Below are 27,221 nucleotides of genomic sequence, written 5' to 3' on the forward strand. Positions count from 1 at the left end.
ATCTCATTCTCCGCCAGCCTTTTCACGGCGGTAACACCGCCATGAAAAGGCTGGCAGATAACAGGTGCGGGGAGCCACGGGGGCCTGCACTGCCCATGCACTTAGCATGGGCAGTGCAGGGGCCCCACTGCCCAGAACCATCGCAATGTTCACTGTCTGGTTTGCAGACAGACAGTGAACATTGCGAGGGTGCTGGTACACCCTGCTGACTACAGCATTGCCAGATACAATGCTGTAGACTGTTTCCCTGCTAGACCGGCGGAGAGGTTGCTACTATGGCGGCAGCCACCTATACCCTGTCTAGAGTTTGGCGGACGAGCTTTTCTGTCCGCTAAACTCAAAATGACCCCAACAGTGTTATTAGTACAGACAACCCTCAACCACTGCATTACATTTTAAGTCATGGCTTTCTCCACCCGAGCCCTCGTGACATGTAATGCCTACAAGTATGGACGACATGTCAGTCGTCCTTGTCATAACCATACTTTTTCATGTAATAATTTCTGTATTTTGGCTTACACACTTGTATGATTCATTGTCTCTCTGTAATAAATGGGTGATATAAAATATGCCTATGCCCTATACTGTGGTGAGTACCACTATAAAAAATAAATTAGTAAATGCTCTATAAATATTTGTTAGTATGATTACTCATACAGAGAGATACATCTGACATTCTTACAGTACATGCGTAACTGTTACATACCTCCATCCAAATCATAGCTCGTTGTCAATTCACAACTGGCATCTAGTTGCAAGCTTCCAGATAGCCCTGAAGACCCTTTATATGAGGCCTTGGTGTTGGGCGTAGTTGGAATTATTTTAAAAAAATAAAATACCTTATCTCTTGCAGGATGCTAATCCCAACGGAGAGCAGACAACATGCGGGCACTACTGAATGACTCCCAGTGTCATAAATTACACCAGGAAAAGTTCAACATATTTCACTGGGGATGTGCCAGATTAGGCGTCATAGTAGGTGCCACATCCAGCAGGATCCCATAATGTCCTGCAATGACGGCACCCATTATTATACCGCAAAATCTATGTTTGTAGCAATGATTTTGCAATTTGTTTTTAGTATAGATGGATCACAAGCCTGAGTTATGACAGCAGGAGTGGATGTGGGGGAATTCTTCTATAGATCTTAAAAATACATGGCGAGCAAAAAGCATTCTGAGTAGCTGAAAACTGGTTTCAAAGAAAGATCTTATGTGCCGAGTTTCACTAGTGAGATGCTACTGTACACCTTTGTATATTCTAGGGCCCCTGAATGACTAAGTCCATCTACTGGAAGGCTGTACGCCCACCAGTCCAGTGGAACGGTGCAACCCTTGGTATTAACAGAACAGATTGTCAGTGTTTGATGCAGTAGACTTCTCCAGTGCTGTACTAGAAATGTGGTCTGCCCCTTCTGTTTTAGGTGTAGCTTGAAAGCACAGCTGCCAAGATACCTATTGTTACCACTTGGTATAATATATATGATGATATATATTTATATATATATATACACACACATATACACACACACATACATACATACACACACACACAATCAACATGCAAATAGTGGCCATCCCCAAGCATTAAAATGGAGGATCCCCTATTAAGAATTCCTCAAAAGAAGACGTAACTGTTCTGAGGAAGATTAATTTGATCATCAAGCAAAAGATGTGCACCGGAAGTTCGAGAAAAGGAGATATCTGAGAGAAGGAGAAAAAAAATAAAAAAATTAAAAAAAAAAACTCTTGGGAGATGCTCTAAAAAGAGCCAAAAAGAAATGAAGGGAGACAGCAAAGGATAAAACTTCAAGAGGTTCAAACCATTGTGAGATCATAAGATACATAATGATGTTTAATACATCAAATCATGAAATAAAAAATCTTAAACAGAACTGGAAAATCCTTAGGATGGTTGAGACCCTTGGAAAATAGCTACCTAAACATCCGAGGGAGACCTACAGGAAAACAGCTGCAGTAGAGGATCGCTTGTTAAGAAGCGACATGGCACCTTGTAAATCTGGAAAAACATGACGTCTAACTGGCTATCAAGTAAGAACGGCTCTTGTGGCTGCCAGAAATGTAAAGCATGCATGTATGGCCAAAACAAAACCAGCTTTGAGCTCCGTTTTAGTTTTTATAAATCATAAGTATGTTTGCCACGCATATATGTGTACCTGAACTTGGAAATGGCTGAAAGTACTAATATTAGAACTTGGTAATTACCTTTTTATACTGCATTTAGTGAGTAACCAAAATGTGATGGGAGTATTTTATAAAATAGTTAAACTTGCTGTTAGTGTGCGTTTGTGAAAGAACTCTCCAACACCAGCGCCAACATCAACGACATCCCTCCATCCCAAGAACTTTGCAACGCACTGTCCACCTTCTTCCTCCGGAAGATCACCGACATCCACGACAGCTTTGACACCACTCCCACGTCAGACCCCACCCCGAACGCTCCACCTGTGAAAACCACCTGACCTACTGGACCAACGTGAATGACACAGAGACACGCAAGATCATGAACTCCATCCACTCAGGTTCTCCGTCAGACCCCTGCCCCCACCACGTATATAAAAAAGCCGACTCCACCATCGCCCCCAACTACGTAAGGTCATCAACATCTCCTTCGAAACAGCGACATTCCCTAAAAAATGGAAACACGCCGAAATCCACGCCCTCCTCAAGAAGCTCTAAGCGGACCCCAACGACCTCAAGAACTTCCGACCCATCTCCCTGCTCCCTTTCCCAGCAAAGGTGATTGAAAAAATCATCAACACACAACTAACCAGCCACCTCGAAGACAACGGCATCCTAGACCCCTCCCAGTCCGGCTTCAGACGAAACCACAGCACCGAAACCGCCCTTCTCGCCACCACAGACGACATCAGACGCCAAATGGACAATGGCGAAACATCAGCCCTCATCCTCCTGGACCTATCTGCCGCATTCGACACAGTCTGCCACCGCACCCTGAAATCCACGCCTCCACGAAACCGGAATTCAAGGTAAAGCCCTCGACTGGATCGTCTCATTCCTCTCCGGAAGAACCTAGAGAGTCTGCCTCCCCCCCTTCCGCTCCGAAGCCACCACATCATCTGCGGCATCCCCAAAGGCTCATCCCTCAGCCCGACGCTGTTCAACATCTACATGGCCCCCCTCGCTCAAGTGGCCCGACAACACAACCTCAACATTCTCACCTACGCCCACGACACCCAGCTCATCCCCTCACTCACCAAAGACCCCCACACCACCAAAACCAACCTCCACGAGGGAATGAAATCCATCGTCGAATGGATGAGAAACAGCCGTCTGAAACTGAACTTGGACAAGAAGGAGGTCCTCATCCTCGGACCCACCCCCTCCGCCTGGGACAACTCCCGGTGGCCCACCGCACTAGGAACCCCGCCGACACCGTCCGGCCACGCTCGCAACCTGGGCTTCATCCTCGACTCCTCCCTCACCTTGTCTAAACAAGTCAACCCAGTTTCCTCCTCGTGCTACAACACACTCTGCATGCTCCGCAGAATCTACAAGTGGATTGCGACAGAAACGAGAAGCACAGTGACACAGGCCCTCGTCAGCAGCAGGCTGGACTATGGCAACGCACTCTATACTGGCATCCCAGCAAAAGACCTACTACGCCTCCAACGTATCCAAAACGCCTCCGCCCGGCTGATCCTCAACGTACCCCGCCACAGCCACATCTCCCACCACCTGAGAAACCTTCACTGGCTCCCCGTGAACAAAAGGATCACTTTCAAGCTCCTAACCCATGCTCACAAAGCGCTCCACGACACCGGACCAGCCTACCTAAACAACAGACTCAACTTCTACACCCCCACCCGTCAGCTCCGCTCCACTAACCTCACCCTCGCCCCTCGCATCCAAAGAAAGACCTCCGGCGGCAGATCCTTCTCATACCTTGCCGCCAAAACCTGGAACTCCCTCCCCACCAACTTGCGACAGACTCAAGACCTACTCACCTTCAGAAGACTCCTCAAGACCTGGCTCTTCGACCAGTAACACCAGCTCTCCCCCCATCACCCCATCCAGCACCTTGAAACCCTCACGGGTACGTAGCGCGCTTTATAAATTCAATGATTGATTGATTTGTGTTTTGCTGATGTTTATTTTCCAGCTTGAAATCACAAGTGTTTCACAGTTGTTTTGCTAAGCAACAGAGGGGTTAATAGAGTGGGGGTTTCAGTTAATTAAGATTAAAACAAAGTCTCCTTTTGGGCTATTATTACATGTGAAGAGTGTATTGCCAGTAGGAGGGTGGTTAAGCAACACCGGGTGGCCAGGTTACATGCACACGATGTTTGCAAATGAAATAATTGGCACTGCAGGGCACGTGGTGACACCTCTCTTCCTTCTTCGGCTTTGGTCTAAGAAGATGAGTCTACTTTTTAAAAATACTGGTGGGGACTCTGACCACCATATCCAACACCTACCACTGCCTCCCTCAGAGTGCAATACATTGTATTATTTTACATCTCAAAAGGTACATGTTAAATTCTTTATTTCATAAAATGCTTTGTGTACAGAAATTACGTTTTTCACTGCAGCACTGTTTTTTTAAAATATTTTACTCAGGACTCAAATTGTCAGCCATAACTATTCGCTTTGCCAATGCTACTTTTATGCAGCAAATGAGACGCAGGTTTTTGACTGACATTCAACACGAAACGTACTGTACAGCTGAACCACCTGACTGACCCTCTGCACCTTTTACAGTAAAGTTATCCCAATCTTTGATAAGTTTGAAAGTGTGAGGAGAATGCATGTATAAAGTGCAGATTCCCAAAGCCAAGTCCTGGGCCACTTCCTGTCCTGAATCCAACACTCAGCTGGAATCTTTGCTGCTTGGATTTGCTTTCGTCCACTGCTCAGGTGAAGCGCAGCTACCCCTCGGACTCGCATTCCTGTTCGCCTCTTTGAAATAGTTTAGTAGCGCTGTCTTTATGCGCAGGAACCCTGTTTCCTTCACCGAAGAGGCCCACACTTTGTACATAAAGGTCAGCTCCCGCGGGCACTGCGCATGCTCCAGTCCCTTTATAAACGGGATGATGCACCCGTTGGACACCGGCGCGAGGGCCAGAGCCTGCTGCATCTGATAATTGCACCAGCAGTCCTCCAGAAACTGCGGGGTTATCAGGAGCAGCCAGCAGTGGCTGCTGGAGAGCGCATTACAGAGCTCAGAAGGGATGGCGCCCCCTACCGCCGCATCCCGCAGCTGCAGGAAGCATCGGAATGCCTCACTCTGCCCTTCCAGGTAAGACACCAAGTCCAAGGCGTATTCTAAGTCCCCCTCGCAGTGGCAGACGCACACGTCGTACTTCTTGCTCTTTCGGAAGACTTCCACGCCCATCGTGCGCTCTGCTGGGCGCTCGGGGGGCCGGCACGGAGGCGGGTCGCTGCCTCGAGATGAAGTCTTCGGGACACTGGAGGAAGAACTGGTGCTGCCCTCCTCTATGCCTCGCAGGCGCCTCAACCAACCAGGCTGCCCGAACGTCCTCTGCATCAGGAGACGGATGGGGAGGAGCACGTGGGAGGCTGCAGAGACCTGGGCACTCGGGGCGGCAGCAGGGGCACTCCGGCCCCCCTCACCCTGCTAGTTCGCTTTCCCAATCTGGATGGCCCTTCGCTGTGTTGCCTTCTGTCTCAAACTCCTTCGCTTCCTGGTCCTGCTCTTTCCTCCGGCAACTCCTTTCCGCTCAGTTGTCTCCGCCCCACCAAGTGAGCCTCACCCCTCCTCCGACCCTCCCCTTCGAAATTCTCCCTTTGCTGCTTTATCCTCCTGTCTGCCAGTCGCCCTATTTCCGCTTTATATCCCTCTCTAATCCTCCTCTACTTCCTCATTGTGCTTACACCCCTCCATGCGTTCTTCCCCTAACTTTAGCCCCCCTCTTTCTTCAAACACGGAGACACCTCCTTCTCCTCTGCCTCGCCACTGTTTTCCCTTCTCTGGAAACCTGCTGCTCATCCCCTTATTTCCATGTGCTTTTCCCCCTCTAATACCTTTACATACTTTCTGCTAATCTTACCCTTTTCTTTTTTAGACCCTCAACCCCCTCTCTGCTCTGTCCTGACTTCTGTGTCTCAGCTTCCATTCTCAGGCCACTCAGTCACCAGTCTCTCACTTCTCCTTCACCTCCATCTAGATGAAGGACCATTTAATCAGTTTTCTCAGCATGGAATTATACTCTTTCACAAAAGTAGTTCAATTATTTTACGTCCTGTTGGCCCCGTATGAAAACGGGGTCAAAAAGGCCATGCAGAGTGGAGCACAGTCTGCATCTCCACAGAATGTTGAAACCCATGGGCACGACTTTTTAGTGCTTTTTTTGTAGTGGAATTGGAGGTAAAGAGGCACAAAGGGGGAGGAGGTGAGGGGTGGATGGGGTAAGCAAAAACAGGGGAGGGGTATGCAGGGCAAGCAATAAGACAGGCCTGGGAGGAAGGAAGCAGTGCAAGTATTAAAAAAGAAAAAGAAAAAAAGCTTCTGAAAGCAGCGAGCTGTGGATGGACACTGCAAGGAAGCAGCACTTGCCCATTTCTCCATGGTAGGTACACACACAAAATGGAAGTGAAGCTGGAACACCATGACCAAAGAGAAGCAAGGAAATGAAAGTGACGATGAAGACAACCAATGGCAAGGAATGCACGGGCTCTACTATGAGTAAACAAAATGTCTTAAATGTGCATGTGCTGTCTCAGTCGAGACCTAAAGTATCAAGTGTTGTGGTGGTGATGTGGGGAGGATGGAAGCTGTTAAGACTGGGAAAATGCCCACAAAACATATGGAAGGGCATAAAACCGACAAAGCCAGCATAATATTTAAGGGGTACTAGAGTGAAGGTATGAGAGCATTTAAGAAAGGGATGGGGATGTGCCCTGCCTAAGCGTGAACAGCCTTTAACACTCAGCCTTTACCTCTCTGTCTTTACCAGCTGGTAAAGTGTTTTTTTAAATAACATACTTTTTTGTGTTAGATTTTCAAAAATAGATTTTAGGATTTAGGGACTGGTAGATGTAAAGTGAGAAAAGGGTGACTTTAGTGGTCGCGTGGGCAAGGGTAAAGGGATGTGAGAGTGACTGGAGGATTCAGTGGTAGGTAGAGTTAAAGGGAGATGAGGGTGACTTGAAGGTTCAGGGGGTGGGTAGACTTAAAGGGAGACAACAGTGACTTGAGGGATCATTGGTGAGGAGTGGCAAAGGGCGAAAAGTCTGACTTGACAGTCAAGGGCTGGTTACAGGTAAAGGGAGGTGAAGGTGAATTGAGTGTTCAGCGGTGGGTAGACGTAAAGGGAGGGGAGAGTGACTTGAGGGTTCAAAGATGGGTAGGAGTAAAGGGAGGTGAAGGTGGCTTTGGGGTGAATGGAATGTGAGGGTGGCCTGAAGGATCAGGGTTGGGTAGAGGTAAAAGAAAGTGAGCGTGACCTGAGGTTTCAAGGGTGGTTAGAGGTAGAGGGTGGTGAGGGTGTCCTGAGGGTTCAGAGGTGGCTAGAGATGATGGGGGGTATGGGTAATTTTAGGGTTCGCGGTGGGTAGAGATAAAGGGAGGTAAAGGTGAATTAATGGTAGATGTAAAGAGAGGTACAGGTGAATTTAGTGTTCGGGTGGGTAAGGGTAAAGAGTGGTAATGGCAATACTGGGGATTAGAAGTGGGTAGAGGTAAAGGTGAAACATTAACCTTTTGAAATCACCATTTAAATGAAGGGAGTCTCATTACAGCTTCATCAACAATTAAAGCGAGAGATGGCCAAAATGTAGGTTTTGAAAATGTTTTACATGCAACAAAGTTTTATTAATGCTAGATGTTTGTGGTCAGTTCTTTGAGTCTGATGGTTTCCAGCTGTCTTGCAAGTAAAATAAAAAACACATCCCCAGTAAGCACTGCAGGAGGCTGAGGATCGACAAAAAGGACAATGTACCCTATCTCGCCCCATGTTATAATGCCTTACTAAGATTTGAACTGCCAGGATTACAAAAGGGGATCTAAGAGCCCTGTTATAGTTATCGTGACATCCACCCACTCAGGACAATCTAGATTGCTTTTCAGATGCCCTCACTCCTAAACAGGGCTGGTGGCCCTATAGGTGCTCACCTTGTGGCGCTATCCATGTGTATCTATTTTCTCTTTTTCTGTCTTCACCTCTTTAAAACCCCACTACCCATCAGCAAATCCTCATACACAATAAGCATCAGATGGTCGACAACCAGCAACTTTACTTCAGTGTGATCTGAAAAGCAAAAGACAGGCACCTGAGCCACACACCTCATTTGAATAAAAAAATTCAAGAAAATTGCTAACTTTTTATGCACTTCCGAACAGAAGAGTGTTCCAGGTACTATGTCCAGTGCACCAGTAAGTGTCAGACTAGGTGTGGGAAACAGGCACTTTGTTGCAGTACTCCCCAATTTTTGCCTGGTTTCTGGATGCAACTTGGACTGGAGTGCACTGGGATCCTGCCAAACAGGTTCCCAGTGCCAGTGTTCTTTCCCTAAAAATTGCAAAGGGAATTGGCAACACCTTTAGCCACCACTATAAGCCCCTAGTAAATTGTACTTTGGTACCCACCGCATGGGATACTAAGGGCAGGCCCCTGGGGGGCAGCAGCAGTGATTGTGCCACCCTCTAGGGCCATGCATCCAGATGCACCCACCAGTGCCATTGCAGGCTGAGTGTCCTGGAGCAATCCTAAAATTCAAACTCAACATGGCACACTGCCTGTGTGCCCTGACCACTACACACTGCATGCAATGTAGGTAAGTCACCCCTCTGGCAGACCTTCTAGCCCTAAGGCAGGGTGCACTAAACTGCATGTGCTCGACACAGGTCAGTATGAGTTTCAAAGCTACATGATGGCCACTCTGAACCCTGGGTTGTTTGGTATCAAATTACTCAGAATGATAAATCCCCACTGGTGTACCGAGAGGTCACCTTGGAGGTGCCCCCAGCAAAAGATAATACCCTGGCATGGTTGCTGACTGATTTTATCCAGCCTGCCATCACCAGACATCCAATCTACAACCTTGGGGGGAAATACCTGTCTCTCTGGATTGTAGAGCAAATCCCTTCCTGGGTGGAGGTCCCAACACCCCCTCCCTCAGGAATGTGCACTGCCCTGGTGGCAAGCTTCAAAGGGATAACCACCTTTGAAACTCGACCCCCAGGTCTGCAGCTAGCAATGTATGTTAACCACCATTCTAAACCCCACTTCTGGCAGGAGCAACGGCACAAAAATACACAAAGGGTAGGAGGAATGGCCCAACCTGGCATGCACCACCCCTAAGATGGTGCCTGCTAGCTGGACACACTATTTCATTTTCCTCCATCTTGGATGGAAGGAAAATAACCAATTAGGTGTAGGGATGTGACCTCAGCCCACCGAAAGAGGTCACTTAGTGGGTGTAGCACCCTAAGGTCGATGACCCATTGGTCACTACCAGGTGCCCCCTAGAACACCCACTAAACACAGTATTCAGTGGGCATCCCTAGACCGAGAACTCAGATTTGATGGACAAAAGAAGACCAGCACTAAGAAGATCAGAAGTACGAGAACTGTGGACCTGCTGCACCAAAGAAAATGCACAAAACCCTGCCTGCTGCACCCAGGCCCCAAAATAGAAGCTGATGAGCTGCTGGACAGCTCTACAAAACCCCCAAAGGTCCCCAGACTTCGCAAATTGCCAGAGAACTCCCTCCAGGGGGGGCGGTACTACTCAACAACCCAAAGGAACCATCAAGCCAGTGAGGGTCACCTCACTGACCAGCCGTTTATTCACGTACTGGATGCCGCAGCTGGACTAAACTGCAACCCGACGACTGAGAGGACAAAACCTGCCAGTGTGCAAAATTTGGTGGCACTGCGCCCTCCAGTGGCCAAACTGTTCCAATACCAGGGGTGTTGGTCAGCCACACATCGGATATAAAAAAAATAAAACGGCCCGCCCGGGGCTGAAAAAGGACCAGGAGGAAGCCCAGTTGAGGGACTTCAGGAACACCCCGGACCTCCTGCCAGAGTGCCCAAGTTGTCCTGCAACCAACCCTTGAACCAACTTACCCCCTGAGGGCATCCTTGAGCACAGCTCCTGGCTCACTGATTCTGCATCCAGCTGGCACTGAAGAACCTGCTGTACCCTAAGGGTCCCCCCACCCCTTGCGATCTCAACACTCCAAGGGGAACCTAAAGATCCATCTTTAAACTTACCTGTGCAGTGCTTTCTAAGTGGTCCCCCTCAGTGACCCTGAACAAACTCCAAAGACCTTCTCCTGCTGCTCCTGCCAGAATCACAAACCGCCCGAACTTCTCCAGCTGGCAGTGTGCCCACTGACGACCTCGACCAACCTGCAAAATAAGAACTTCGTAAACCAACAGTGCGATTTTTAAAGGTGATCTTCCATTGATTCCTATGGTGTGCAATTATGAATAAAAAGATTATTTTTATTACACTTCAAAAATTCATATCTCCAAAAATGCCTACCCAATTCCGACAATCTTGGTCTTAAAATTTATATAAAGACTTGAATTATTTTTATAAATTGGTCTCAAGGTATTGCTTTGATTGTGTGAGTTGCACGATTGATTCTGGGAATAAAAACAAATGCTTTGCACTTCTCCAAGATTGGCCTAACTGCCAGACCAAGTTACCATGACAATTAGAGCATTAGGTGATCTAGTTTTTATCCCTGTAAACCAACTTGTGGTTGTCTGGGCCCCATGCACAATGTGCATAACTTTGCACACTACAAAGAGGGCCAGCCTTCTACACTAGCCATTCTGGCATTTCTCTAAAGGACTGCAAACTAGGGGCTGGTTTTATAGCAAGATAGTCTGCCTTAACCAGCCTTGAAAGCATGTATATTTAAACATTTTTTTTTCTATAAAAAACAAATCCGGTTTTGATTCCTATTTCAATCCTGGCACCTGTTAGAACACATTTCACAACAAAGAAGAGACAAAGGGCCGTCAAAGGTCCGGCACACATGCCCCCACTTAACTTATAACCAAAGGTAAGTATGCAGTTCCTACAGAAACCAAGAACAGTGCATGTCGGTCAGAACCCCAGAAGAGAATAGGTCCTTTCATTAGCAAGAGTGCTCACACACCCCAGGGGGTATCATGCTTCATCATTGGGCAGCTCCACGTTGGGCCGGCGCTGCAATGTCCGAAACACCCCGATGAGGGGTCTTTACGGGAGATCTTTTCAGGTTGCCGATGTGAATGGTGCGGTGCACTGAAAGTGTGGTGTTTTGAGGGTGAGTAGATTGGTGCAAAAAAGAGTAATTAAAAATTACTAGGGGTGATCCTGAATTAGTTTATTATACAGTGACCCCTGTTATGATTAAAAGCAACAACAAGAGTCAGCGATGGGCACAACGATCCTTCGAACTTGGGTGTGTAAATGGAATAAGATCAACATGTTTCCTGCATACTTAGGGGGTTATTACAAATTTGGAGGAGGTGTTAATCCGTCCCAAAACTGACGGTAAAGTGACGGATATACCACGAGCCGTATTACGAGTCCATTATATCCTATGGAACTCGTAATACGGCTGGTGGTATATCCGTCACTTTTGGGACGGATTAACACCTCCTCCAAAGTTGTAATAACCCCCTTAATGTCCTGCAGGGATCAGGGCAATTTGTCGAGACCAGAAACCTAACCTACTCCCAAGGAGGTTCTCCTTAATGGAATCCCCATGTGAGCCACTCCTTACAAAAAGTGTGTAGTGCCTACCTGTTCTATGAGTAGTTGACCAACTTGATCGTTAAATAGTTATTCAATCGAGTGGCAGAGGAGATGCCACTTGTGCGTCTCGAGAGAGTCCCGTAGGGCGGTTTGCCAGAGACCTGCGTTTTACCTGAGACCTGCCTCGAAACGAGTGGGCATCGAATGCATGCAGCGAACATTATGTGAAAATATGATAGTCTCTTTAAATATTTGTTAAGATAAATACATATGAAAAATGCCACAGCACAAATTCGCAAATTTTCAAAGTTTAATAGGTTATTTTATTGCCATTGTTGAAGAAAGTGAAGAATATTTTGCCAGTCACACCCCCCCATTATTTAACAATGGTAATAAATAACACATTACAGTGTGCATTTCTGTATATACTGCACAATTCTAGGTCCAGAGGTTTTGATAATATTATGTACTCTAAGACCACATGTTGAGTATTTTCTTAGTATTACCAGAATAGAAAGCACTATCACTATCGATCTATATAATTCCTAAGACCTCAATATTTTCATGTGGTGTTTTAATGTCACTACATCATAAAACATCTTTACTTTAAAACCAAAATGTTTCACATCTTTACTGTAGGCAGGGAATTACACCCCAATGTTTGGTGGTACACAGTAAAATGACCAAAAAAAGTTGTTTTGCATCAAGCCAGTAAGGGTTCTTTTCACGTTGTCTTTTTTCATTAAATACTGTGAATTAACAACAGGAAGTGCTGGTTTGAATGCTGAGCTAGCAGAAGCATCTTTCTAACTGAAAAGTTCCTCCTTAGGGCTAGGCTACAGACATGTTAGCTGTCTGCTAATAATCATCAACATCAAAAACAGAGATAGGGGCCTTCCGTCAGCTCCTTCCAGCAATTCCTTCATTTGAGTCAACCATTACATAAAGAGTCCTATTCAGGGAATAAAAAAATAGGGCACAGTCATAGACAGTAGAGACTGAGGCAGGATTACACTGAGACAAAGCAGTAACTGTGTGTGCACATTTATGCATGCCTTTATATCCATGTTTTAACATGGTAAAGCCAGTCATACCTGCTTGACCTTTTGTAGTTCAACTTTATGTTGAGCTAGGACAAAGAGAGAAGGGACAAGACCACTCTTGTTTTGTGTTTATAGCTCATTCATATGCATTGGATGTCATGTGGTTTCTTTATATTTCAGGAGTAATTTTATTTTGAGCAAAAAAACATAATTTGCTTATTAGTGTAATCTAAATCAGAAAACATCTACATTCGTAGAGTTGTGGAGCTTCAACAAAGGACATGAAACAGTATACAAATCAAAATAATCTAGTAACTATTCAGTGATCAACATCTACAGTACACGGTTCCATATGAAACACTGTATACACCAGTTTTGTAAATTACTGTGACAAAAACCTCTGCATTTTATCTGTAATAGAATCAAATCACACAGTACATTGTAACATAACAAGTTACTGCTGATTAACAAAGCTATGCACAGTGCTATCAGGGCCCCCTGTGTGATTACCACCAATAGTAATTCACAGAAATGGTTATTAAACAAGACAGTCGTCACATAACAGAGCATGTCCTCAAACTAGCTATGTGAAAACAAATCCCTAAAAATCTTAATCCCAAAATGCAGTGCCGAACTGATTACTGCTTTACAAAATAAATATGTGTAGCTACGCAAATGTATCATTTATATGCATTATTTCTGTAAATGAAAATACATTATTCATTATTTTTTTTCGTGAACAGTTTTCAAATATCAATTTGCCCATAGCACTGTCCACATTCTGCCATTTGAAAACAAATATTTCTAACAAATGTGTGTTCTTGTTAATGTTATACGGAATATCTTTTATTTTTTTAACACAATGTGAACAATTGTAGACTGTAGGAGGCTGGCCTGGTTTGTAGTGGTACCAAGGGGTACTTACACTCTGCACCAGGTCCAGTTATCCCTTATTAGTGTAGAGGGGTGTCTAGCAGCTTAGGCTGATAGAAAAGGGTAGCTTAGCAGAGCAGTTTAAGCTGAACTAGGAGACATGCAAAGCTCCCACTATGCCACTGGTGTCATATGCACAATATCATAAGAAAACACAATACACAGATATACTAAAAATAAAGGTACTTTATTTTTATGACAATATGCCAAAAGTATCTCATTGAGTACCCTCAGTATGAGGATAGCAAATGTACACAAGATATATGTACACAATACCAAAATTATGCAGTAATAGCAATAGAAAGCAATGCAAGCAATGTATAGTCACAATAGATTGCAATGAGAGCACATAGGTATAGGGGCAACACAAACCATATACTCCAAAAGTGGAATGCGAACCACGAATGGACCCCAAACCTATGTGAGCTTGTAGAGGGTCGCTGGGACTGTGAGGGTTAGAAAAAATAGCCCACCCCAAGACCCTGAAAAGTAGGTGTAAAGTGCACCTAAGTTCCCCAGAGAGCACAGAAGTCGTGATAGGGGAGTTCTGCAAGGAAGACCAACACCAGCAATGCAACAACGAGTCACACTCAAGTCGGGAGTGGGCAGATGCCCAGGAAATGCCAGCTGTGGGTGCAAAGAAGCTGCCACCGGATGGTAGAAGCTGTGGATTCTGCAAGAACGAAGAGGACTAGGAACTTCCCCTTTAGAGGATGGATGTCCCACGGCGTGAAGAAGCTTGCAGAGGTGTTCCCACGCAGAAAGACCGCAAACAAGCCTTGCTAGCTGCAAGGGTCGCGGTTAGGGTTTTTGGATGCTGCTGTGGCCCTGGAGGGACCAGGATGTCGCCAATTGCGTGAGGAGACAGAGAGGGCATCCAGCAAGACAAAGAGCCCACTCAGAAGCAAGCAGCACCGGCAGAAGTGCCGGAACAGGCACTACGAAGAAGAGTGAACCGGAGCTCACCCGAAGTCACAAAAGAAGGTCCCACGACGCCGGAGAACAACTCAGGAGGTCGTGCACTGCAGGTTAGAGTGTCGGGGACCCAGGCTTGGCTGTGCACAAAGGAAATCCTGGAAGAGTGCACAGGAGCCGGAGCAGCTGCAAATCACGCTGTACCCAGCAATGCAGTCTAGCGTGGTGAGGCAAGGACTTACCTCCACCAAACTTGGACTGAAGAGTCCCTGGACTGTGGGAGTCACTTGGACAGAGTTGCTGAGTTTCAGGGACCATGCTCGTCGTGCTGAGAGGGGACCCAGAGGACCGGTGATGCAGTCTTTTGGTGCCTGCGATTGCAGGGGGAAGATTCCGTCGACCCACTGGAGATTTCTTCGGAGCTTCTAGTGCAGAGAGGAGGCAGACTACCCCCACAGCATGCACCACCAGGAAAATAGTCGAGAAGGCGGCTGGATCAGCGATACAAGGTTGCAGTAGTCGTCTTTGCTACTTTGCTGCGGTTTTGCAGGCGTCCAGAGCAGTCAGCAGTCGATTCCTTGGCAGAAGGTGAAGAGAGAGAAGCAGAGGAACTCTGATGAGCTCTTCCATTCGTTATCTAAAGAATTCCCCAAAGCAGAGACCCTAAATAGCCAGAAAAGGAGGTGTGGCTACCTAGGAAGGAGGATAGGCTAGCAACACAGGTAAGAGCCTATCAGAAGGAGTCTCTGACGTCACCTGCTGGCACTGGCCACTCAAAGCAGTCCAGTGTGCCAGCAGCACCTCTGTTTCCAAGATGGCAGAGGTCTGGAGCACACTGGAGGAGCTCTGGGCACCTCCCCTGGGAGGTGCAGGTCAGAGGATGGGTCACTCCCCTTTCCTTTGTCCAGTTTCGCGCCAGAGCAGGGCTGGGGGATCCCTGAACCGGTGTAGACTGGCTTATGCAGAGATGGGCACCGTCTGTGCCCATCAAAGCATTTCCAGAGGCTGGGGGAGGCTACTCCTCCCCAGCCCTGACACCTTTTTCCAAAGGGAGAGGGTGTAACACCCTCTCTCTGAGGAAGTCCTTTGTTCTGCCTTCCTGGGCCAAGCCTGGCTGGACCACAGGAGGGCAGAAACCTGTCTGAGGGGGTTGGCAGCAGCAGCAGCAGCTGCAGTGAAACCCTGGGAAAGGTAGTTTGGCAGTACCCAGGTCTGGGCTAGAGACTCGGGGGATCATGGAATTGTCCCCTCAATGCCAGAATGGCATTGGGGGGGACAATTCCATGATCTTAGACATGTTACATGGCCATGTTCGGAGTTACCATTGTGACGCTATATAGGTAGTGACCTATGTATAGTGCACGCGTGTAATGGTGTCCCCGCACTCACAAAGTCCGGGGAATTTGCCCTGAACGATGTGGGGGCACCTTGGCTAGTGCCAGGGTGCCCACACACTAAGTAACTTAGCACCCAACCTTTACCAGGTAAAGGTTAGACATATAGGTGACTTATAAGTTACTTAAGTGCAGTGGTAAATGGCTGTGAAATAACGTGGACGTTATTTCACTCAGGCTGCAGTGGCAGGCCTGTGTAAGAATTGTCAGAGCTCCCTATGGGTGGCAAAAGAAATGCTGCAGCCCATAGGGATCTCCTGGAACCCCAATACCCTGGGTACCTCAGTACCATATACTAGGGAATTATAAGGGTGTTCCCGTATGCCAATGTGAATGGGTGAAATTGGTCACTAGCCTGTTAGTGACAATTTGGAAAGTAAAGAGAGAGCATAACCACTGAGGTTCTGGTTAGCAGAGCCTCAGTGAGACAGTTAGGCATCACACAGGGAACACATACATATAGGTCACAAACTTATGAGCACTGGGGTCCTGGCTAGCAGGGTCCCAGTGACACATAACACACATACTGAAAACATAGGGTTTTCACTATGAGCACTGGGCCCTGGCTAGCAGGATCCCAGTGAGACAGTGAAAACACCCTGACATATACTCACAAACAGGCCAAAAGTGGGGGTAACAAGGCTAGAAAGAGGCTACTTTCTCACATAGACTATTTGGAAAATTAGTGAACATACAATTAGATGGCATTTTTCTCATGCCTAATTCACTACATCATTCTTAAATTGTACTAATTTGTGTTACTTAGTACAGAGCTCCTTTGAGTATTAGCTTTTCCCAGAAAAATAAATTCCATTCATTTTTAGGCTTGACTTATTTGTGAATACAAAGTGAATTTAGGTGCACAAATACCTAATTTCACGAGTGATAATTCACGGATTAGTTTACAAGAACAAACATAAGCAAACATATTTACACCCCTACAGTTAGGAAAGTACGAGAAGGGGGCGTTTCACAGGGAAACATATTTCTTTGCAGTAAGAAAAAAAGACGGTAAGAACACTTTTCACAAGCATAAATGTACAACTACTGCATTTATGCTAGCAAAAATGTTACGCATATAAGTACTAATGGAAGGCTCTGACCGAAATTTCTGTAAACTACACAATAATATCAAACATTTTTCTCCAGAGAGGTGAATCAAAGGGTAGAATACATTTATAATATATTTTTCTTTTTATCACGCTCACCCACTGTCTTTAGCGCCACCAACTGGACTGGCCTTTTGTCAGATATCGTCCTGAACTAAACAAAACGTGGCGCCCTCTTTATGTGTCATCTGTGTATCTCCGGTCGGAGCAACAATTCTGCAGATGCTCTGCAGGCCTCTGGACGGCAGCGGCGTGGGTTCAGTGCGCACATGCTGAAGGACGGCGCTCACCGCCTCTCAGATCGTGCCTATTGCACTGCCTACCTACGGTTTTTGACTGTCTCCATCTCGACTATGCCTATGTGTAGCCCACTACAACTGTTCTGATCCCTTCCCCTCAAACTCCACCTCCCCACACGCCCAGTATTGCCCTCTTCACGTATGCCAGCCAATTACCTTCACATACCCCTATTAATCCATCTCACCTATGACTCGTTATTCACTTCTTCTCTCCATAGCTTTAATGTGCATTTACAGGTCAGCGCCTGCCTTAATCCTCCTCCCCCCACTAAAAAATATATTAAAATACAGCCTCTTTGGCTCCAGGTTGTAAATCTTAGCATATTCACTACTAAACGTGTCCATGTTGCGAATTTTTTTTTTACATTTTTTTTTTTGAGGGGGTGTAGAGATTTAAAAGAAATAAATATCTAAGTTGACTGTTCAGACGAAGCACCTTGTGACTGGCCCTCGCGCCTCTGCCGACCCCCACCCGCATTTCTACTGCACCCTTTGCCACCCAATTAATGGGATCCCAGTGTATTTCTTCTTATTTCCAACTCGGACTTTCACCAATCTGTGTTTGCAGGAGCGCAGATGGTTCGGTTTCACAAAACGATATTGCCCAGAATGCACTTGATTACTCCAGAGGTGGCAAGCCACTTAGGGCTTGATCCAGAGGCCTGGTGCTGGCTCAGATCAGTGCCCTTTTGGACCCTCGAGCCTAAACAAGGCAAAGCTTTAATGTGGCTTCTCGCCAACACTCTACCATCATGCGCCTAGAGGTAGAGATTGAGGACGCGGTAGCCATCTAGTGGGTGAACTGCATAACGTGAAACCAGAAAACCTAGATTAAATCATGGTTTCCCCACTTGAACAAATTGTGTGATCCTATGCAAATATTGTCTTTTTCTTCATCATTACGTAGTGGGAACACAGGGTGTGCACTGTCATTTGCATGTTAAAAGAAATACATGTTTTAATTTTAAAGTGACTATCATATTTCCCCATAATGTTTGTTGCATGCATTAGATGCCAACTAATTTCAAGGCTTGCGTCCTTCATAAGATCTCAAAGCCCTGCCAGATCCTTGGCATGGCTTTCCCTGTCAATTTGTTGGCTCGCCCACCTCTAACGTTTGCTGAAAGCCAAGGCTGTAAACAAAGCATAATGGTGGTACAGAATCGTTCTGTTTATCGCACTCTCTGTCCCTTACGCGCCTGAATACTGTCCCACCCACCACGTGCTCGGTTATCCTCACCCCCCAAATCTAATAACCACGTGTACTGAAACTCCTCGCATCTTATCCAAATTCACAGGTCATGCCCATACTCTCCGTGCCACCACTCTGCACCTCCATGCGTGGATATACATCTAGCGCGTGCCATCATCCACCACCACCACCCTCTGTGAGGGGTTCTCGCCTCCAACTCCCACCACGCCATTGCACACTGATTATTACCAATCCTCTGGGGCGGGGCAGGTGTATCCTGTGCTCGGCATCGAACCTGCAGAGCAGCCATTGCAGTTAAAATGAGCAGGTGGGCCCGGGGCGGGGTCTGTCCATGGGACGCCATTGTGAATCGGCCAGAGGATGTTTCAGGTTCTGCGGCAATGGACCGGCACCTAGAGGGGCATGAGTAAGGTGGGTGCCCCGGAATGGCACCAAGCTAGGTGTACGAGGAACTGAGGCCCAGAACTCCGCAAATCCCCGACCTCGAGTACCCGCATGATAGGCTCCGCCTCTCGCACTGCCGGCACCTCCCTGGGAGGTAGTAGACCACACCTCCGGAGCCATGCCCCGCCCTCCTGCGACAGGCACTGCACAGTTTATTTACTAAAATAGCTGAATCACAACGACGTTTGCTGCCTCCCCCAGGCCAGATACATGAAATGCATGTGCTAAAGTAGGTTTCTCAATTAGCACTAGAAATTGGGGAACGCCAAAGCTTTCCTCTGTTTGCCTTCTACAGTAAAATCGGCGATCATTGTATGGAACATACGGAAATCCCTGTTTACGAGTGAAAGTGTAAATAGACATCGTGGAGTTCTGGGACAGAAGCTGCAAAGTATGGAGACTCCAAAAGTAAGGAGCGGCGACGTCGAGCATGAGAAAATTGTATTTTCTGCAAAAACACAATTTTCTCCAACAACACAATGGAGAGGGAATTAAAACATGAGATACTCCCATGCCCCCTCTCCATTACGCCTATCAGTCTCTTATGACAGCATCCGTTGCCTTAGGGGAAATATCTGTTGACCAATTCTACTACTAGGTTGAGATGTGGCCTGCAAATATTTGGAGTATGAGGTACATATATAGTGTTGAAAGAATTACAAACGAATCTAGTTTTAAAAAAAAAAAGGAAAAAGTGAAACCAGCTCCAATAGACGTCATTAACCAGTTCCAAGATGCACTTGGAATCATCGGTAATTCTTATCTTAATAGTTCTGCAGGAGTCCAGAATCCCATATGCCTCTAACTATGTCATGTATGGCAATCCAATGGCGGAGGAGCGTTGCCCCCTGGCCAAGAGCCAGGAGATCAAAATTAAAACGATAGTATCACTATTGCTTTATTTTTCATCTGCTGGCTCAGCCAGCAGTAAAGGGAGGGACGGGGCTGCACTATAGAATATTCAGGAGGGAGGAGGGGAGAGTGCACCTAAGTGTGAATTTGTGTTTGGCCAGCTGTCTCAGGCCGACCAAAACCACACATGCACTTATGGGCTGATTTAAGAGCCACTGGTGCCTCCTTCTGCCACATTAGCAGCATTTTGTTTTTATGCTAACGTGGCCCAACGAGGCCAAAATCACCACACCAAACTTACAAAGTGGTGCAATGCATGCATTGTGTCACTTTGTAAGCCTCTGCGCTATATTATGCCTACATCAGGCATAATGTATACAAAGGGGACGTTCCACCATTAGAGGGGCTGAAAAAATGGTGCAAAGAAATCGAAAAGATTTATTTGCCTCATTTATTTTGGCACTTTTAATGCTTGCTCAGAGCAGGCTTTAAAAAGATGCATGCATTTGTTTTCATTGGGCCTCAATGGGCTTTCTAGAATTAGCTCTGTTGGAAATGGCCCTTTTTGCAGGGTTATTCCCAAACTTTTTGCCTTCTTCCTCCTATTTTTTTCAGGTCTCTTTTTGCCGGTTTGTTGTCTCTGTGCGCTTTACCACTGCTAATCAGTGCTAAAGTGCAAGTGTTCCCTAAGTAAATTGTTCTGTTGATTGGTTTATCCATGATTGGCATATTTGATTTACTGGTAAGTCCCTAGTAAAGTGCACCAGAGGTGCCCTGGGCCTGTAAATCAAATGCTACTAGTGGGCCTTCAGCACTGATTTTGCCACCCACTTAAGTAGCCCTGTAAACATGACTCAGACCTGCCACTGCAGTGTCTGTGTGTGCAGTTTTAAACTGCCAATTCGACCTGGTAAGTGTGCCCACTTGCCAGGCCTAAAGCTTTCCTTTTGGTACATGTAAGGCACCCCTAAGGTAGGCCCTATGTAGCACCATGGGCAGGGTGCAGTGTATTTAAAAGATAGGACATGTACTGATGTGCTTTGCATGCCCTAACAGTGAAATACTGCCAAATTCGGCTTTCACTGTTGCAATGTCTATCTCCCTCAAAGGTTAACATGGGGGCTGCCTTTAAATAACTTTAAAGTTCAGATTCCCTTTGAGAGCAGACAGAAATATGGAGTTTGGGGTCTCTGAACTCACAATTAAATAATACATCTTTTAGTGAACTTGTTTTTTAGATTGTGAGTTTGAAAATGCCACTTTTAGAAAGTATGAATTTTCTTGCTTAAACCATTCTGTGAATCTGCCTGTGGATTCCCTGTCTGGGTCAGTTTGACAGTTGGGCTGTTCAAACCTCTTATCTAGACAGTGACAAAAAGGGAGCTGGGGTGCAGTCTGCATATCTTGGTAAGCCATCTGAGCTAGAGTGGAGGGAGGAGTGGTCGCTTGCACCTGAAATGACTGTGCCTGCCCTCACACATTGCAGTCTCCAACCCGCTAGTGTGCGTCTGAGGCCAGGCCTGGACAAAGCAGGATCTTGCAAACACTTGAGACTTTGCTTTTAAGTTTGCCAACTTCAAAGGCAGAAATGAGTATAAGAAGAAGACCCAGAACCCCAGACATTTAAAATCTTTCTGGAATCAAGAGGAACCTCTGCCGAGGAGAAGAGCTGAAAAGCCAGGGTTGGTCTGAGCAGCAGTGACTGCCGCTCAGACACAACCCTGGGCCCTATACAGTTTCTCCAGCCTGGAGATGCTAGTTGGGAGCTTTGCAGGATTAGCGTAAAAAATGTTGACGCTTGTTAGAATTGGGGTCTCTAGTTGGCAATCGGTTTGCATCCTGTCCAAGTAGGGACCCTCACTCTAGTCAGGATAAGGGACATACCTGCTCAGATAGCCCCTGCTCACCCCCTTGGTAGCTTGGCACGAGGAGTCAGGCTTATCTCAGAAGCGATGTTCAGTTACTTTTTATGAAGTTATGTCAGAAGGGGCAAATCAATATTCAAGTAGAGGGCTAGAGTTAAAATAGTGGGTATACATTATATTTTATATTTCTGAATTATGATTTGCTAATGAAAGGATACATTTGCTCATCCAGTGCTGACTGTGCAGTTCTTGATTTATTTCTATGGTGAATTTAATCATAAAAGACCCCTACATTTGTGGGTTAGCCAGATCATTTTGGTCTCTGCTACAGATGCTCCCTGAATTGCTGTAATTTTGCTCATTATTGCATTTATTTCTATTGCTGAGAGGCTTTATGGCAATTGATTTCATATGTGCTATATATAATTTATTGAACTGAAATATTTTTTTCTCAACCTCCCTTTTTGAGTCAATCCTGTATTTACATTTTTAAAAAAAATCATATCTTTAGGGACACATTACCTCATATGTTCTTGTGGTCAACAAAATCCCCGACCCCACAACTCGGGTGCCACCATATGTAGATTATCTAAGTGATAGTGCCACCATGCCAAATCTCCCTATCCATAAGAACTAGAGAGATAGCTCTGTAGCAAATGTGATCAGCTACATCCAACCTGATCTCACAGCAAGAACTTGATTGGAGGAAAATCTTAGTGTCCAATTGCTGGTTGATAGGGAGCTGTACGCCTAATAACTTGTTACTGGTTCTGTTCTCTCCATCGTCAGCTAGCCCTAGGGTGCCGTAGCAGGGTAATTCCACACTGTACAAAATTAGCTAATAATAATATCGAAGCTCCATACTGGTACAGTGCTGCTAATAGTGCGTGTTCTTCAGTGTTGCAGTCCTGAATCACTTTTTTGCAAGTCCATGACTTATGATTAATTTAATTATTCTGGGCAAATTTGTCCAGATGGACTGCAAAATGTTTTTGTGGATTATGCATATTCAGTTCCCTTAGATGTTTTTCATGCAGACATTCAATCAACAGATCATTGCGTTCATTTTCTTCTTATTTGTCATGGGTATCCTCCTTTTGTCACTGTGAATTTAATGGTGTCCTTGTTTTAAGGAGTCCATAGCAGCAATATCTCTCCAGAGCTAAATTCTTGCACCAGCCTTTTGAAGCTCTGATGGTAAGACAGCAGATGTGCATTAGAAAGTTCCTCTCTACGCGGGTGATGGGCAATAGGTGCCATGTTCTGGGCCTATCGACTGCCAGTGTAAATAATTTTCTTGGATTACTGCCTAGCAGTCATGGCCAACCAAAGAAACAGTTTTCTTCGCATTCTCAAATATTCGTCTATTTAAGAGGCAGTGAATCGACAGTCTTTGCACCCATCGCCCCCGGCTTTTCCACAGGTGAGCGGAGGTTATACCGATCTGAACGACTTGGCTCCGGTTCCTTGACAACAGTCTGCGGAACACAGGAAAAACGAAAGTTACTGTTTCAGTGATGGGCAAGGAAATTGGTTTGAGAGAGGGAGAAGTGGAATTTTTTCAGCCTACCTGACAGATTTCGAATCGGTGAGAATGGATTGAACAAAATACTGGAAGAATGTCGTACAATATGTTTATGAAAACAAGCCTGCAGGGACACCACCATTTTATGCACCCCCTTACACTGTGTCCCCGTCCATCTTGCACATGGTTTTATGGGCCTACACTTGCAACACACACAGCATTCTGCAGTACAGAGTCACACACGAGATTATAACTCAACATAGTGTCAACACTGAGTAATTGGGAAACTGCTTCTCTAAATGTCTAGAACGCATCCATCACTCGATATGTGAAGATTACTCGCGCCTCAAATAATCTGAAACAGAAGTGCTGATAAAGTGATTGAAAAATATTGAAACCCTTCCTTTTATAAAGCTCCTACTGTTGAGCGAAGCTGCCCAAGCAGGGTCCAACGCCAGGTTCCTGGGCATCCTGTTTGACTTAAGGAGTTCTGTCGTGCCACAGTCAATGCTGGGGAAAAGTGTAAACTTGTTTAGAAAGTTATTCGCAGTATTTAGCTTACAAGATCATTGATTCTGTTGCGTCTACTGTCATGGATGGTACATTGGTCTTCACGTACATAGCTGTTAAGCGGGCTCATAAAATGTTTGATACGTTCAGCAAGTCTTGATAATTTTTTTTGTTTGTTTTTTGTTATTCTTTGGAGTTTTCTTAAGTACAGCATATACATACCCAAACTATGTTTTATGGCGCTGTGGAATTTTTCTAACATAGAGCTCTACACAACCAAAGAGAAGATGAAGTAATCGATTTTTACTGTCGTACTTTGAACTTTCTAGTGTTCCTTACTGTTGCATTTTCAAGGCCCTTCCGCTGTAGTTCCAATGCTGTGCACCTCGTATTCAATTGTATGAAGGGTCATTGCTGAAATGCTTCATATTCATTTGAACATCTCTCGATGGCAATAACAGTGAAGATGCTCAATGCTTTCTTAAAATGGGATGGTGCTTGTGTACGTAGGCATTGACATCTATTATTCTGATTTGCCAAGAGAAATATTAATTATGATCATGCCACAGTGATTCTGCTGTTTCTCCCTATATTGTTTCTTGGGGTGAGCCAGATTTTAAGAGAAGTCTGTCCTTTTCTGTTGGGGATACTGTCTGGTTTCTTTATGATTTTGCTGCACTTTTGGGGGCTTAGATTGATTTCTGATTTTTACTATATCTCGAATTAAATTATTGAATGGTTCCAGTTATTTATAAATATTATACTGCTATAATAATGTCCAGGAGAATGCCTTTTTTTTTTTTTGCAAGCTCAACCTGGGGAGAACCTTCTGAGGTAAATTCTTGGGTGATCTGCATTTTGGGGTACGGTTCTGTTCTGTTCCCACAGTTAGGTTCCGCTAAGAGGAAGAAGTGCAGGGCATTCCAAAGAGGAGCTGCAACTAGAGATAAGGCCCTGCCTCCAATTGCATTACAAGGAATCTGGAGCACCGTTAAAAATTTTGCTTTGCAGAACTGACTTGGTGGTAATCCAAACGGGATAATATGAAAGTAATCAATCTGTGCGTCTTTGTGGTAGTGTGAACAAATAGAGAATAGGCTTAAAAAATGAAGATAAAAAAGCAAGACTTCACAAGTGAAGAAATGTGTACTGAGGAAATAAAACAGCTGTTGAACTTAATACCCTGGAAACAAGTGCTGGCATAGAGCGTATCTCTGATGGCCAGAGGCGGAGTTCCCAAAAGGGCAAAGGAATAATGAGACAACATTTTTATGTTGTTTCCATTTAAGTTTAAGGTGGTTGAAGCTCATCCAATTATGTACGTTGGCAAGAGAGTCCCAAAGTTGCTTTGCAGCTCACTGTCTATCACCAGATATCTGAGAATCGTCTGCAATAGCAGCAGGTCAGGCTTCTGGGGGACAACGGATGAGCAACGTCTGGTAGATGAAGTTCAGGGAGAGTAATTTTGTTGGATCAGAATCAGTTAGATTAAAAAGCCGAAGTTGGACCGCATAGACAAAAGAATAAAGTGATTCACTGTGTCGAGATCTGAAAAATCAAGTAAAGTTAAAGTTGTTTAAATGTTCGCACAGCAGCACAGTACTTCAAATGCAGACAATGTCATCAGTTCAATGCTGTGAATTGAACATAATCCTAGTGAGTAATATGTGGAAGAAGATTACTTTCCATAACCTCTTCAATACACAGCTTTCTGTACTGACTTAGGAAGGTGTAGTAACTATGAAATTGGTTAATAATTTGCCAGGTTGTTTGAATCTAAAGACATTTGTTTTCAATAATGAGATCACACAATGAGTCAGGGACAACCTCAGACAACAGTGAGGCATTGACAATAGTTCTGAACCAGTGCCCATCATGTAAAATGAATGTCTTGCATAAGGTAATGCAAAGGGTCAGCTGGAGACCACATGACATTACCAAGTTAGACCAGAGTAAATACATTAGTAGTGCCTTAATATGCATAATGAGTGAAAGAAGCATCAGAATAACAGAGTGAATCTTCGAATCGGTCTGCAGAGGAGCAGCAAGCAGCTTGAAAGGAAACCTACTATCAAAAAATCTGCAGTCATGTTGTAGTGATCCGGTGAATGCTCTGGTATAGATTGTTCGGAAGGATCACACAATTCATTTAGGTAAAGATGGTTGCTGAGATAGTGTCACATGCCCCCCTTCTAAAGGACAAATAGGTCCCTTGGGTTTGGGGTCATCATGGCCTCATCAGGCTCGGGTGAGCAAATGGCCCTTTAAAAAAAAAAGGCCCTTGCGGATGGGGTCCCTGGGACTAGGCCCTGTGGCCAGCTCACCCTACCTCCCCCCTACACACACACTGCGCATGGCCAAAGGCCAAGTTCAGCGTGGGTTTGGCAGCATGCAGGAGGTTGGCCGCAAAGCTTGTCAACAGGGTAGGCCCAATGGCCAACCCCCCTGCCACCCTTGACTGAACGCCCTGCACAACATTTGGTGGTGTTTGGCAGCAGGGCCTGGCCTCAGGACATGTGTGGCAGGGGGTTGGATTTACATATGGTAATTAAATATTACTTTACGTTAACAAAAAAAAATAGAAATTCACTGAAAAAAACAAACGTTAAGTAACGTTATAATTAGGCGACATGTTTAGTAACAATGTAAAGGTTTAAACTCTAAAAACCACTGAAATTCATCAGTTATAGTAAAAGTTGTTTCACGTAAATATGTCATGCCAAAAGGTAACAACAACTCGCGCCCTCGCCATACGCTGCTAATTACTCCACATATTACATCACTTATGACATCTTCTATGACATCATTGATAATATCACTGCTAAGCCCAAGCTTACCATCCTCAAACACTCTCTGACAGCGACAGAAAAATACTGGTAGCTAAACAGAAGTGTCAGGAATTCAACTGCATTTATAAACATGAATTTAAGACAACTAAGCTAAAGTTGTACTCCAATTAGATTATTTAAATTCAATCCAAAGTGGTCTGAAAAAGATTTTCGGTGAGCGCACTCCCCTGCCGGTGACAGAGGAGACCACCCTCAATTAACATCAATAATGAAAATATTCACCGCACTGCAGGAGGTTTGCAAAAAGCTGTACTTTATTGTTGCAGCAACCACCAACGTGTTTCGACTTCTCACAAGTCTTGCCCAAGTCGAAACGTGTTGGTAGTTGCTGCAACGATAAAGTAGAGCTTTTTGCAAACCTCCTGGAGTGCGGTGAATATTTTTGTTATTGATAGTATATATATATATATATATATATATAAAACAGAAAAAAACAAAGGTTACAGGGACGTTATAGTTAGGTTCTGAACTTACTCGCACAAAATCAGAGAAATTCATCAGTTATAGTTAACTCAAGTAACTATAACTTGCTCCCAAAGGTAACTATAACTTGTGCCCCCGCCAT

General features: G+C 45.3%; 2 protein-coding genes across 4 annotated transcripts in view; both read right to left on the minus strand.

The window, feature by feature from the left end:
• Window positions 1-19,163, minus strand: part of PCYOX1L (prenylcysteine oxidase 1 like) — a 60,215-nt gene extending 41,052 nt beyond the window's left edge. Inside the window, exons 1-2 of one of the 3 annotated variants that reach the window (XM_069244626.1) lie at window positions 18,840-18,941; window positions 10,223-10,360 (exon numbers count right to left, since the gene is read on the minus strand). Coding sequence is in view for 2 of the 3 variants with exons in the window: in XM_069244624.1 (XP_069100725.1) it covers window positions 18,840-18,954 (115 nt within the window). In the remaining variant the exon portion in view is untranslated. Of the gene's footprint in view, window positions 1-10,222; window positions 10,361-18,731; window positions 18,814-18,839 lie in introns of those variants that run through there. The other 2 variants (XM_069244624.1, XM_069244625.1) reach the window with 2 other exon arrangements.
• TIRAP (TIR domain containing adaptor protein) lies at window positions 4,511-5,742 on the minus strand. The gene has a single exon (XM_069244623.1). The coding sequence runs from the start codon at window positions 5,527-5,529 to the stop codon at window positions 4,852-4,854; it is 678 nt and encodes a 225-aa protein (XP_069100724.1). The 5' UTR covers window positions 5,530-5,742; the 3' UTR covers window positions 4,511-4,851.
• Window positions 19,164-27,221: the final 8,058 nt, after the last annotated feature.

This window comes from Pleurodeles waltl, chromosome 7, assembly GCF_031143425.1.
Source record: "Pleurodeles waltl isolate 20211129_DDA chromosome 7, aPleWal1.hap1.20221129, whole genome shotgun sequence".
NCBI lineage: Eukaryota > Metazoa > Chordata > Amphibia > Caudata > Salamandridae > Pleurodeles > Pleurodeles waltl.